The sequence below is a fragment of the Neovison vison genome, chromosome 11 (assembly GCF_020171115.1).
Source record: "Neovison vison isolate M4711 chromosome 11, ASM_NN_V1, whole genome shotgun sequence".
In the NCBI taxonomy this organism is placed as follows: Eukaryota; Metazoa; Chordata; class Mammalia; order Carnivora; family Mustelidae; genus Neogale; species Neogale vison.
Genome location: NC_058101.1, coordinates 57290476 through 57305552, shown reverse-complemented (window position 1 = coordinate 57305552; position 15077 = coordinate 57290476). Strand labels below are relative to the sequence as shown.

At 44.1% G+C, this 15077-nt stretch overlaps 1 protein-coding gene across 8 annotated transcripts in view; it reads left to right on the top strand.

Annotated features, from left to right (window-relative positions):
* Window positions 1-15077, top strand: part of CC2D2A (coiled-coil and C2 domain containing 2A) — a 147576-nt gene that overhangs the window by 18861 nt on the left and 113638 nt on the right. For all 8 annotated transcript variants that reach the window (XM_044226091.1, XM_044226090.1, XM_044226087.1 and 5 more), the window contains 2 exons: window positions 12278-12366; window positions 12696-12797. In XM_044226091.1, coding sequence (XP_044082026.1) covers window positions 12278-12366; window positions 12696-12797 — 191 coding nt within the window. The remainder of the gene's footprint in view (window positions 1-12277; window positions 12367-12695; window positions 12798-15077) is intronic.

The window sequence follows — 15077 nt, the reverse complement described above, 5'->3', positions numbered from 1 at the left end:
AGACACAGAAAGCACCTGGGGAGGGGCTGGCACATACATAGTAGTCTTCTCCAGCCAAAAGAAGAACTTGTTGCCAAATAACTAACAAAAATAATTACCTTTCTTGAGTGCAAAGGTCACTGCGTGCATTACATCATGTAATTCCCACAATGGCACGGCACGATCATGAGGCATTGTTTCATGGGCTGGGAAACCACGTTCAGGAAGAACTCCCTGCCAGAGGTGGTGGGGCCAGTCTGCAGACCTCTGGGCTCTTCATGGCCATGAAAATGGCATCACTTGACACAAATCACAACCCTTAAAGCTGGTCCTTAAAGCTAAGGCTTTGCAGCCGCCCACGAAAGTGCAATAGCAATGTTGCGACCAACACTTTCCGCGGTAGCTCCCAGGCCCCCAGTGCACTCTTCACATGGGGCGTAGAGACAGCTTGGAGCCTTCACAAGATTGTCACTCTGGCTCTGCCTCATTTTCTTCTGCAAAAGAGTGTCACTTGGGTGAATCACCTACCTTACTCTCCCTACCTCAACTAACCCTTCTCTAATTAAATAGAGGTTTTGTTTATTGGTTTGTCTTAACCTCATGACTTACCTTTCAAAAATCAGTACATACATCACCTCCTTTGGAAAGCTTCCCCGTGCCCCAGTGTGGGCTGAGTACACCTCCTCTGTGCTTCACAACTCCTGTGCCCATGCGAGTGTCTGGAGTCATCTTTTTTTGGTGCACAGCCTCTGCTCTCTACTGGACTACAAATTCTTGAGGGTAGAGACAGACTTTTGGGTCTGCCAACCACAGGGCTGGTACCGAGACGGCACTCAACGATGCTTACTAAGTGAACAGATGTCTCAAGCTGGCCTATCTGCTTTTTATTGCAAGGCCATGCTCTGGCTTAGGTACGCTCACCTTCCACGCCCACGGCATCCTTCCCTCCAAGTCTGCTCTCCTGGACCCAGATCTTTGACTTCTTCTTACATTAACTTCCCAAACCTCTCATGGGTCTGGCCTCCCTTTGGTGCCAGCACCCCAGCTCCTCATCTTGAACCTATAAGCCTCTCTACATGATAGCATTCCTACAGGCCTCTAAGGGGTGTGAAAGTCAGACCGTATTCAAGTACTCAGATACCAGCACACGGATTCTGCGGCCTCCCCCACTGCACCACGCACATGCTCAGAGGGGCCACCTCCCTGATTAACAGCAGCTTAAATCATGCAGTGAAAGGTTTGGCTCCTGATTTGCTATTCAAACATCCATACAGTCATGACATTCCAAATAAAGAAAGCACTTCACTGAACAGGCACCAGTTCCAAATCAAATAAACATCTAGAAAAAAAGTACACACATTTCCCCCATGATTCCAACTTGTACTGTCTCTTAAGGGAGTAACTATCAAATGTTAAGTAGTTTCTTATGAACATAAATTTCCTCATTACTGACATCTGTTTTCCATTCATTCGTGTTAGTTTCTCTGATTAAAGCATCATTTCAGAGCCAGTTTCTCAGTAGTAGAAACTTTTACCTTTCAGTGCAGTAGAAATGCAGTAGAAACTTTGCATTCTCTGATGCAAAGGTAAAGAAGTAGATCGTTCGTTTTAGGCTTGCTTTTTAAAAGTCACCAAGCCATGGAGAGACTGACCCAGGAAAGAAATGTCACAAAGGACAGTAGGGGACCCAGAGGAGACCTGGCCGAATAAGCTGGGTCTTGGAAGTTACCTTGGAGTCTGGCAGCAGGAGAAGGGAAAGAACATTCTAGTCAGAACATACATGCTGGGGGATATAGGAAAGGCCAGAAAGTTCACCAGCGCTGGTGTTCGTGACCTCACACGGTACTAAGGGTACCAAATTAAAGCACTAAAACAAGTATGAATAAATAGAACATTGTATTCTGTAATTTTTTTTTGATATTATGATGTTTGACACCTGGGGGGGCGCCCTTTCTGGGTTGAGGAGATTTGAGCCAGTTCTCAGAGATGACAAAGGACTCAGAGTGGAGGTTGCTTTTGAGATGCACACTGACCAATCCAGAGCCCACCTCTTTCTGGCGTAGAAAGCAATATTCCTCTGCCTGCATCATCCCAGGGTCAGGTACCAAGCAACTAGAGAGACCACTATTATAGCCCCCTAGAAGATTCAAACTAGCCAGGCCTAAACTATCTATCCTGCCCTGCCTTGCCCTTCCCTGAGAAATCCCAGTAAAGGCCACAGACAAAGGTCTCACCTTGCTCTCATCTTCTACCTCCAGATCACGGTGGGGTCTTCCCGTGTGCCCTGCATTGCATGCCATGCCTCCTAGTTCTAGAACTCAGGAGTATGAGGAGCAGTTTCCTGAGCCTCTCCTCTGTCTCTTGTGGCCCCCCTCACAGATCACACCATAAGAGTACAACAAGTAGGAAGCATACACTGTGTGATGATTTGTTGTTGGGAAAGGCATTTTCCAAAAGACTCCTTTAAGCAAAATGGCTCCCGAGTCATCCCTCCCTGTGTTCATGTCCAGCCTTGAACCCACTCCAGTCTAACTCACGTCCCCACTCCCCGTCGGCACTGCTCTTGTGGAAGGGGCTGGTGATTGCCCATTTGCCTAACTCACTGGTCAGTTGCCAATCTTTCCCTTACTGACTTTCAGCCCATTTGGTGTAGCTCACCACCACCCCTCCCTTCGCCCTTTGCTTCCAGTGATCCTCTCTTACTTCTCCCTCGTGGGCTATCCCTCTCAGTGTCCTTGCTGGTTCTTATATCCCCAACCTCCAGGAACAGGCCTGGCCCTCTTCTCTTCCTCAATCCTCATTCTCTTGGTCATCTCAAGACTTGAAAACCCTGAAAATAGGGCTACTCTACGGCCCAGCAATTGCACTACTGGGTATTTATCCTAAAGATACAAAGGTAGTGATCTGAAGGGGCGCATGCACCCAAATGTTTATAGCAGCAATGTACACAACAGCCAAACTATGGAAAGAGCCTAGATGTCCATCAACAGATGAATGGATAAAGATGTGGTATATATACACAATTGAATACTATGCAGCCATCAAAAAGACCCCAAAACCTTGCCATTTACAATGATGTGGATGGAACTAAAGAGTATTACTCTTAGTGAAATAAGTCAATCAGAGAAAGACAATTATCATATGATCTCACTGATATGAGGAATTTGAAAGGCATGGTGGGGGGTTGTGGGGAGTACGGAAGGAAAAAAATGAAACAAGATGGGATCGGGAGGGAGACAAACCATTAGAGACTCTTAATCTCAGGAAACAAACTGAGGGTTGCTGGAGGGCTGCGGAGGGATAGGGTGGCTGGGTTATGGACATTAGAGAGGGTATGTGCTATGGTGAGCGCTGTAAATTATGTAAGACTGATGATTCACAGACCTGTACCCCTGGGGCAAATAATACATTATGTGTTAATTTAAAAAAAAAAAAAGACTTAGAACCTAACATATACCTATCAGGAATGTAACTGACCTGTCCCAAATGGTCATCTGTAGCCCAGGACTCCTTCAGACTAGATGGACAGCAACCTTCTACCCAGTATGTTCATTTGCATGTCTAATGAGGCAACTCATATTTTTAAGAGACTTACTGAAGTATAATTTGCAGAACAGAAAATTTGTTTACTCTAAGTATATAATTCAGTGGTTTTCGGTGGTGATAGATCTGTGCCACCATCACCGCAGTCCAGTTTTGGAACATTTCCTCACTCCAGAAAGTTCTTTTGTGCCTATTTACAGTTAATCCCAACTCCCACCCCAGCCCTAGACAAACACTGGTTTGTTTTATATCCTTACAAATATGCCTTTTCCAGACATTTCCTGTAACCTGAAACCTACGGTATGTAGTGTTTCGTGTGAGGCTTCTTCACTTAGCATAATGTTTTTTGGGATTCATAAATGTTGTAGTATCTTTCCACATTTTCTTCCTTTTTATTGCTGAATTGTAGTCTATCATATGAACGTCCCACATTTTGCTTATTCATTCACCTGTTGATGGACATTTGGATTATTTCCAGCTTGGGGTTATTATGAATAATGCTGCTAAACACCTTTGGAGTGTGTCTGCATGGATGTCTGTTTTCATGGCTTTTGAGAAATAGTAGAATTTCTGGGTCATATGATAAATTTATATTTAACTTTATAAGAAACTATCAACCTGTTTTACAAAACAGCCATGTCAATTTACTCTCCCACCAACAGTTTTTAAGAACTGTCCACACTTGGTATGGTCAGTCTTTAATTATAGTCTCTATGAGGTGTATAATGGTATCTTAGTGTGCTTTTAACTTGTATCTCCCTATTGATTAATGAGAGTGAGTATTTTTGTCATATGCTTATTAGCCATTTGTGTATCATCTTAGTAAAATGCCTATTAAATGTTTGCACATTACTAACCTGATTCACTGTCTAGTGTGGAGTTGTAAGAGTTGTCTATGTATTCTGGATACAAGTACTTTATCAGATCAATAATTCATAGATATTTTCTCTGAGTAAATGTCTCATCTTTTCATTTTCTTAATCATGTCTTTAGAAATATAAAAAGCTTAATGTCAATGAAGTCAAGTGCATCACTTTTTTTATTATTATTATTATGGATTGTGCTTTCAGGATTATATTGAGACTTCTTTGCCTAACCCAAGTTCATGAAGTTTTTCTCCTATATTTTCTTCTATAAGTTTTATGCTTTTAGGTCTTACATTTAGTTAGGTCTGTGATCTATCCTGAGACAACTCAGATTTCACTCTACCGAAGCTGAGCTCCTGATTTCCTTCTCCTAACTTGTTTGTCCTATAGTCTTCCCATCTTGCAAAACACATACTTCATTTCTTCTATTGCTTGGATCATCCTTAACTCCTGTCTTTTTCTGCCCCCATCCATTAGTCCCCATAAGTCCTGTTTGCTCTACCTTCAAACTAGACCTGAAGTACACCTATTTCCCGCTACTTCCACCCACTCCGATCCCAATCCAACCCACCTTCAGCTCCCATCTGGAGTATATCACAGCATCCCAGTTGATGGCCTGGCTTCTGTTCTCACCCCAGCAGTCAGAATGGTCTTAGGAAAATAAGGCCGTGTCTCTCCTCTGTTCCAACCCTTCAGTGGTTCTCCCCTGACTCAGAGCTTAAGCCGAATTGGGTAGGATGACCTACACATTTCAGCTCCTCCTTAACTCTGCGACCAGATACCCTGGTATTCTATCTCCCACCTCTTATCTTTCTCCTTTTCTGCTCTGGTCCTACAGTAGGTATGGCCCTTAAAGTCTTTGCACCCAATATTACTCTAACTAAAATGCTTATTCCCCAGCCATCCACATGGCTTGATCGCTCATTTCCTTTACCCGTTCCAAGGTCACCTTGAAGCCCTTGCTTAGTCACTCCTAAAACGGCAATGCACACCACCCCCGGCCATCCTCATCCTGTTTTAGTTGTCTTCATACCACCTATTACCATCTGATATATTAAATATACTGTCTGTCTGTGTTCTCTCTTCCCTGCCAGAAAACACACTCCATGAAGATGAGGATTTGTTTCTTTTCTCCCCTGTTATGGAACACACATTGTACACACAATAGGTACTCAAGACCTATTTGCCAGTTGAATGCTTGAAAACTGGAGAAAAGATTCTCTAATTCTCTGATCTCTAAGCATGTCCAAACTTGGGTTTTGTAGAATGCTAGCCACCTGACAGAGAGTCACGACTGCAAAAATACTGCAAGGTCAGACCGTTTATGTGTCATTTCCTCTCTTGGAAGTTCACAAAGCTTGTTCTGAGAGCACTCCGTTCCCCTGGCATCTCGCAGGCAGTCCCTGGCCCTCCTGAATGAGGTTTACATTTTTTTTCTACTCTACCCGAGGCAATATGGAAGGCTTAACCACAGGCAGAATGTCATGGCAAAATATATGTAGGAAGCCACCTTGCAGAATTTCAGCCCTGTCTGAAGCCCCCTTGCCCTATCCCACCACCTGGAGCAGAGGAACAGAGAAGCCAGGGCTGGCCAGGTGCAGTCTTGCACATGGTGATGATCCTTGTCTCCATCAGTTCCAGCTGCTGTAATGAAATACCGTAGACTGGTGTCTCAAACCACAGACATTTATTTCTCACAGTTCTGGAGGCTGAGGAATCCAAGACCAAAGCTCGGAATGATTCAGTTCCTGGGAAGAGCTCTCCTCCTAACTTGCTGATGGCCGCCTTCTCACAGTATCCTCACATGGTGGAAAGACAGAGAGCCACAGTTCTGGGCTTTCTTCTCTTCAGACGACACTAATCCCATCATAGGACACCCTCCCCCCCACCTCATGACCTCACCTAAACCTAATTATCCCCCACACAAATAGGCTTGGCCTCCAGATAACATCACATGGACGGGGCTGAGAGTTTCAACATATGAACACTGCAGGGACCAAAATAGTCAACCCTAAACAGTTCCCAGGTCTGGGATGTGTCCTGATGCACAGAGATATAGGAGGGGGCAGTGGGCAGAGCCAGATCTTGGGGTCCAAGCACCCGTGAGTGAGAAGGAAACATGGGCAAAAATAAGGGCCCCACGTTTTCGGCTAACATAAAATGCAGTGTCAATGAGACTATGAAATAAAGAAGCAGAAAAGAAAAGTGACCACAGAAATCCCTCCAGATGCCTCAGCAAATGTCAGTACTGAGGCTCAAAGCCCGGGGAAGAGCCTGCTGTTCTCAACCTATTTTGAATTTCATTTTATGTAGTAAAATTTTCACAAGTCATGCTACTCTGCTGGGTAAAAATTAGAAAATCAGGAAAAGGAAATAGAAGAAAATAGTCACCCACATTCTTATATCCTAGTGACAATCACTACTAACCTGATGCCATTTTGTTTTGCTGGGTTTTCCTGCCAGACAGCCAAGGACGTCCTATGTTCCCAAAGGGCTGACTGTGACTGAAAGGACATTCCATTTTATTACATCCATACGGTTGGTCAGATGTTGGGGACAATTGGACGGATTGTCCAACTCATCACGTTTTCCTTTTTAAGTCTGTAGGATAGAGCCTCTGTTCCCCACCAGTTTTTCATACTGAGGTCGAGCTGGCTTCTGTCCCATGCTCTCCCTCCCCCGCAACTCTGTATTTATTCTATCCAGGAATTTTTTAACAGGATTTGGGGGTAATTATCTATTTGGGGGAGAGAAGAGGCCGGAATTAAAAGCCAGATGAGGCCAGTGTTTCCCCCATCCTCTTGTCCATTATCCCTACAAGAATTAAGCTATATGGGGGCACCTGGGTGGCTCAGTTGGTTAAGTGTCTGTGCTCAGCTCAGGTCATGGTCCCAGGGTTCTGGGATCCAGCACCGCATCAGGCTCCCTGGAAGCCTGGCTCTCCATTTCCTCCCCACTTATGCTCTTTCTCTTTCTCTCTCTCTATCCCTATCTCTCTCTCTCTCTCTCTCTCTTGCAAATAAATAAATACAATCTTTTTTTTAAGATTATTTATTTATTTGACAGACAGAGATCACAAGTAGGCAGAGAGGCAGGCAGAGAGGAGGAAGCAGGCTCCCCGCCGAGCAGAGAGCCCAATGTGGGGCTCGATCCCAGGACACTGGGTTCATGACCTGAGCTGAAGGCAGAGTCTTTAACCCACTGAGCCACCCAGGTGCCCCTACAATCTTTTTTTTTTTAAAAAGAGAATTATGCTATGTGTAAGTTGCCATAAAAATTTTTAAATATTTTATTGATGACATAAGTATTAACAAAATAGAAGTATATTAATATAAATATGTTTTAAAATTTAAAATGTTATATCACTCTTGACGTTATCCAAAAGAATCTAAATGGTAGTGTTTTTTTGATGACCCCTGTCACCACCTTAAAAAAAAAAGCTGTCTCTGCACAGTTGGAAATTTGACACCATTCCCTTTTCTTCCTGAACTCCTTCATTCCCCTCCTCCCTCCAAGAACTTTACGTAACCTGTTTCTGTCCTGAAAAGTCTTTAATTACTCACCATGTTAATGAACTGAATTTTTTATCATGCTGTTATCACAGCTATCAATAGTGCCCAAATGATGAAAACATAAAGGTGCTGTGGCATTTGGTAAATATTTGTTCATCATCACAAGTAAAACAAATACAAACACTCAGAAGTAGATTGTTTCACTAGAGAGGGTGGGCAGAAGAGGAAGGTCAGTATATAGCCATCTTCACGCTCACCTGTTCTATGTGACTCCAGATAATACCAATTCAAATCCAAACCCAAATACCCCATTTCTGATTTTACGTCAAGTCCCTGGAAAGTCCTAGTACACACAGCGGTAAACAGAGAGCTAGGTCTCAGCAGTGAGAGTCCCAGAACAACGCCTTGCAAGAAGGATGGGATTCTCTTGGCACCGGCAAGGGGAGGAAGGAAGGACTTCCAGATGGAGAAGGAACTGTGGAAACTTCTCCGTAAAAACAAGATCACATCGACTTGCAGACAGATGAGAAGATTACAACGTTATTTCAAAATGCAGTGCCTATCTTCCTAGAAGGTTTAAGGGGTCAGGTTTAATAAAGTGGTCAAGAGAAAAATGGAATGCATCCACCATTTTGTGAAGCCTGCGAGGAGAGAGAGACGGGGTATGGTGTGCCTGAGTCGTGGGGCAGGTAAAGGACCCAGAGCAGAGAAGATACCAGAAGCATTTGCACACATGAGGCTGATGCAGCCTCAGGATGGACGGGTTTCCTAGGAAACCAGAGCAGAGCTGGGAGGACATCATCCTGCTGCCTCTGTGAGAAACACCACCTTGCAAAGGAAATCCATATTTCATACCGATTGATGTCGTATGTTGAACGGAATGTCTTCCAATTCTCTCCTTATCTGCAAGTTCTTGCATTGCCTCCAAATCAAGTCTTTCCTAATTTTTAAAATTATTTTCATCACACCCTTTGCACTGGACTCTGCAGAAACTTTATTCATGCCAGGTCGGTTCAGCTGTATCTAAGAGCCTCTGTGTGTGACTATGAGGTCACAGTGGTCCTCGGGTTTGGCAAGTCAGCCACTGGTCCCCAGGGCAGGAAAAACAGACACAGTTTGAGATCACATAGCAGAGTAGTAATGTAGTGAAGGAACTGACACTAAATTAAGGGAAATATTGTCTTAGGAGGGTTATTTTAGTTCGAGTTGCTTAAAGAAACATTGCTATATTATTCCACCCAGAGAAAAATGAAGGCATCTAATCTCTATCAGTTATTATGTTAAAGGGAGTGAATGAGAGTACACATGGTTCATCATGTTATCTTGAAAAAACTGTGTCATCACCATCTGGTTTCACCCAAATGAGAATTCCATTTATTTTGTTTGTACAATCTCCCTCACACCCTCACTTATATGTTTTCCTTCACTGATTTAGTGCTACTAAGTGCCAGGTACAAAGGTCACCAACTCGAGTGGGTCACATTCTCCACATGCTTGGAATGGAATGGAAATGACACGTCCCCAGCTGGTTGTACAGATTGGGCTTGGGAATCTCCACACCCTTGAAATGTCTTCCACTAGCATGGACTGGAAAATATCAAGCAAGAATGACTTTTTACCATTTCAGAATCTTTCTAAGTTTTTTTTTTAATAGTCTATTTACTTATTTGAGCGAGAGAGAGTGTACATGCACAAGCGGGAGGAGTAGCAGAGGGAGATAGAGAAGCAGACTCCCCACTGAGCCAAGGGCAGATGCCCAACTGACTGAGCCACCCAGGCGTCCCTTTTTCAAAAATTTTTTTCAAATTGCTTTTTAAAAGCCACTTTGTTTCAAATTGCTTTTTAGAAGCCACTTTGTTTTCTTCATTCACATATCATGTTGAATAAAATATCTTCTCTCCCTTTAAAAGACAAACAAAATTATTCTAGTGAACTGTATATAGATGTTAGCTATTTTAAGTGAACTTGAAAAACTGATTCTCTTTAAAAAAAAAAAAAAGTCGGTGGGGGGGCACCTGGGTGACTCAGTGGGTTAAAGCCTCTGCCTTCGGCTCAGGTCATGATCCCAGGGTCCTGGGATGGAGCTCTGCATCGGGCTCTCTGCTCAGCAGGGATCCTGCTTCCCCTTCTCTTTCTGCCTACCTCTCTGCCTACTTGTGATCTATGCCTGTCAAATAAATAAATAAAATCTTTAAAAAAAAATAAAAATTAAAAAAGGAGGGGAAGTAAACAAGTAAGGAGCATTTTCATGTTTGGAGACAATTTGTTGACTATAGACATCCTTCTTCTGGGGGCAGAAGCGAAGTGGGTGGCCAGCCAGAGAACAAGATTGACGAACAGCTGTCCCAAAGTCCTTTCATTGCCGGATCAGGGGATCACACACACTTAATGATGCTTGCTATATGCCGGCCCTGTGTGGCTGGGGACCATGGAACCTGGGTGAGGGAATAGCTATTAACCAAATAATCACACAAACAAAATGGCCAGTGCCATACAGGAAGTCTTGGGACCCTAGGTGTACCGAATAGCGGATAGTATCTACCAGGTTGACATGACCTTTAACATGGAAAGTAATTTCCATTGGAAAGAAAGAAAATGGAAAGAAATTTTTTCAAACAAGTTAAAAAAGAACATCAGAGGCCATTTTATTGCGCTGATGGAGATGCTCTTCAAGAACTTGAACCTCAACCCACACACGTGAGACCACAGTCTTTAATTATTTCCTGCCTCCTTCCCAGCATGGAGTGAATGCTGTGGTTGGAGCCTGATGGAAGAAGGATCTTCTGTTTTTCTCTCACACAACCTAAACAACTGTGTGCCAGGCTGCAGAAATGAGCTTTGAAGCCTGGGGCCCTCATCTCTCTGCACCAAGCCGGCACTGAAGGAGCGGCAAATCTGTTGCTAGCAGAGACTTTTACACTTTGACAGCCCATCCCCCCCCTTCCTTCTTCTGACCCGTGCTGTTCCTTCTCCCTTCTAATAGAATATCTTCTCCCACTTTTTCTTGCACTTGCTGCTTTTCTCCCCTCAACAGCACTGATGGCCACAGGTATCAGAAACCCCTCTTCCCACATGCTCTGCCTCGAGAAAGACTTTCTCTAGACGCCAGCACCCGCTGCTGTAGACACGCTTCCTTTGTCTTCACTTCCAAGCCTGAGGCTTGCCCAGAGTGCCGGGTGCTGGACAAGCACACGTTTTCTTGACCTGCTGGCTCCTCAAAAGTGTCCTGTTGCCACATAAAGCCCATCAGTGTCAACTCAGTCAAAACTCATACATCATTACCTCCTCCTTCTTCCTGTGAACCAGGGGTCCTCCACCTTGAGTGTGTGTTTAAGTCCATCCCCTAGATCGCTGGGCTGCACCTCCAGTTTCTGGGTCAGTGGGTCTGGGCCTGGCCTGAGGAAGTGCATGCTGACAAATGCTGGGAAGATGCGCTGCCATGAGAACTCCATGACCTCCCTCTGGTCACAGGGTCCTGTGGCCCTTTCCTTCTTGTGGCCTCTATGCGGTTTCTCCCACTGACTCACTGGGACACCCAAGCTGGTGACTTCCTCTCTCCACCCACCCACCCCATCCATGCAACCTCAGGACTCCCCTGCCTCTTGGAGAATATGTTCTAGGCTCCTTCGTGTGACATCAGTAATTCAATCCCCAACGCCTTCTGCCATCTGATATCCTGCTCCACACAGGTTCCGCCCTTCTTCTCCAAGCATGGCAACATTCTGTTCCCCCAAATACTTTGGTTTAGAGCACTGGGAATGAAAGAACCAGGAACATCCCAAACATCTCACACCCCAGGTATGATTGGAGAGCTTGTCACCTACCCCAGGGGCCTTACAGTCTAAGTCCTCAAGATCCCGGATCCTGTGTCTTCCCCACACCTCATAGCTACACAATGGTCCATGAGATTTACATATATATTTAATAATAGTTCAAAATACATGCCGTGTCTATGACGTAGACTAGGGCGATGGCTTGGGCCTGATTGAAGTGATCAACACTGTTGAAAGCTGAACCTTGAACTCACTAGCTGTCCCTTCACCTACAAGTTCAACAAATTGGAAGGTCTCTCCCCACCGGTAATTGAATTGGTGTGTCTCTGTCTTGAACCGTCAAATGTCATTCATTTTCCTCTTGGTTAAGTCAACGTGGCACTCCTGGCAGGACCAAGCTTCGCCCTGCCTGTCGCAAAGAAGCCAAGACATGCACTGAGTATGTCACATGGACGGCTGTCAGCATGAGCTCATGTTTGCTTATGTTAAGTTCTAACTTTGCAAAACAAAATTACATTCTCATGTTATTTTTTAATCTCATCTTCCCTTTGGAAAAAAGGAAAAAAAAATGTTGCTTTAAAGTGATTTTCCTGTGTTTTTTTAGGCTTACCTCCAATTCCTTCAGCTTCCAGGACAGGCTTTGCAGAATTTTCCATGAGGGAACGCATGAGGGAGAAATTACAAGCTGCAAGGGTGAGAAAAACCACGTGAATATTTTGCTCAGTGGCTGATTGCCGTTCCTCAGGTCTTGTCTAGAATGCTGTGTCTGCTCGAAACTGCATGGATTTGAGTGCCGTTAAGTTTGTTTTCCTTGTTTTAAATATTAATGTTGTATTTAACATTGGCACAGGCAGGAAATTATGCTTAAGAAGTATTCAGTGTCATTTTCCTTAACTATTTCACTTGCTCTTTTCTCTTAAAGAAGCTCAGTGTGTAGTTCTTATGGATTGTTTTCTACTAAGATGGTGACAGGTTTTTGCAGCATTCCTGATGCTAACCAGCATCTCTGTTTGACTTTGTAGTTCAAAGCAGAAAGCACGTTGCTGCGGGAAATTCCTGCCCTTCAGCCCAGGCGCTTACAAAGCCCCAACAAGAGAGAACTGGAGACTGAATTTGGCACAGAGGTGAGAAAGGGACCTTCTCCACTTTGTGAGCAAAGACAGTGAAGCAGAATATAACATTTCCAGCAAAAGTTTCTAGAACAGAGCTGTGCACGGAGGAGGCATTCAACACTTATCAATAATCGTCATAGCTACTGTTTATAGAGTCCTGCTCAGACCAGGTGTTTTCCCCGTGTTCTCATATGTCTTTATCCCAGCACCCCAGTGGGTGGGTTCTTTTGTTTTCATTCACATTTGATGGATGAGTAAACTGAGGTTCAAAGCAGCCACGAGGCCATCTCCAGGTCACAGACATGCATGCGGGATTTGAGATCAGATTCCAGTTCTTTCTCATTCCCAGTCTGTCCTTTGGGTCAGCATTGCTGGACCTATGGATCTTGCTAGGAAGAAGAGAGAGATAGGAGTGCAGTAGGAAAGTAGGGTTGAACGGTGGGGGCCTTGAATGTCACACAAAGGGCCTCAGTTTTTTCCTACAAGTCATGGAAAGCAGTCAACCATAGGCTGGGGAGGTGGTTTGAGTGTACTGGAGTGATTTTTGTTTGAGTCTGAGGTGCTGATGGGGACATGTCAGTGTGTGTGTCTCTAGAAACATGCACAAAGGAAGGGACCAGGCCTGGAGAAATGAATTTAATAAGAATTTCTACTGCGGTGAGTTTTGAAGTTTTAAGCAGCCTTTGTTTCCTAAAAGAAAGAAGACTGAGGAAGATCTTGACACTTGGAGGAAAACTGACAGTTGAGGCCTATGAGGAGGACAGGAAGCCACTAAAAGCCAGAAAATCCTCTCAGGGGTGTAGATGAAGGACAAGCCTGTAAGAGGGTGGAAGAAGGAAGGGGAGAACAGAACAAACGGCTCAGTGAGGTGTTTGCAAGTCTAACCCACTCGTTTGTTGTTGATGGTGATGGTTGGGTTAGTTTTTACTCTTGAGACAAAAAAAAGCACAGGTGTGAAGAAATTTCTGTGGAGAGATCACCGATTGCTTAGAGGATGGCTTCTCTTTTTCTGTGATGAGATATTATAACATTTTGCCTATATTCATCCCAAATTAAGCCAAAGATTGCATGATTACAAGAAAAGTTACAGCCGTGTTCACGTGTCATGGCCTGTGGTTCTTTAGTAGGAATATTCTGTAGATCTGATGAAATGGCTTTATGACAGTTCGTTGCTCCATTTTGCTGAGGAGACACTTATTTTTCTTTGATTCCAATTATCTTCTTCATTGTAAGCCATAATTTTAAAATACTGAAAAATAAAGAAAAACTACATAAATTATCATCAGCTTTGACACAAATACTTCTGTTATGTTGTTAGGTGTATGAATCCTGGCATCTGGTCAGATGGGCTAAATGATTGGATGATCCGGTCTCATATCTGAGCCTGTCTATACTTTTTTTTCTTTAAGATTTCATTTGTCAGAGAGAGAAAGTGAGCACAAGCAGGGCGAGAGGCAGGCAGACAGAGACACAGGCTCCCCACTGAGCAAGGAGACCGATGCGGGACTCAATCCCAGGACCCCGGGATCATGACCTGAGCTAAAGGCAGATGCCTAACCGACTGAGCCACCAGGTAGCCCTGAGCCTATCTATACTTTCTGATTGATAATCATTTCACAAAATCATAGCAGCTCTTACTTGTCCATGGGTCATGAATACAATATCCCCAATAAAGCTTTAAGTTATAGAAGTAAAAATATACTCCCTTGGCCTAGAGAGTATTTATTGCTTTTTGTGAGCAGGTCCGTGGCTTATATCTACTCTATTCTGTATCCCCTAAGAGCCATTCTATGGATTTGAGGTGTTGGAAGAGGTCATCAAAAAGACATGACCACTGGTTGACCTGCAAGCTGGACCAAGTAATTGGAAGTTCCTCATGCCCTCCCCTGTCCTGGGAATGTGTGTTCCACTTGCCTTCCCCACTCCCAGAAGCTGCCTCAGCGATGCAGCCTTGCGATAGGAATGTGGTGTTGACCATCTGTCTGGTACACTTGACTGAACCCACTTAGGACGTCAGTATAAACTTCCAATATTTGGCAGATAGGCGTGAGGATCTCCTTATCTTGCAGCCACCAAGACTTGCCTCGTAAGTTCCCCCACTTATTAAAACTGCCCCTCCCGATCTAGAATGGTCTGCTTCTCTTCAGTCTCTCCTCACCCTCTGCGTGCACTTGTGGCCAATTTGCAAAACAACATGAGGCAAACATCAGCTGACTTGTTTCTCTGTGTTTTGTTTTATTTTCAGAAAAGTTATTTTTATTTTTTATTTTTTTTGGTCCCTGAAGTACTATT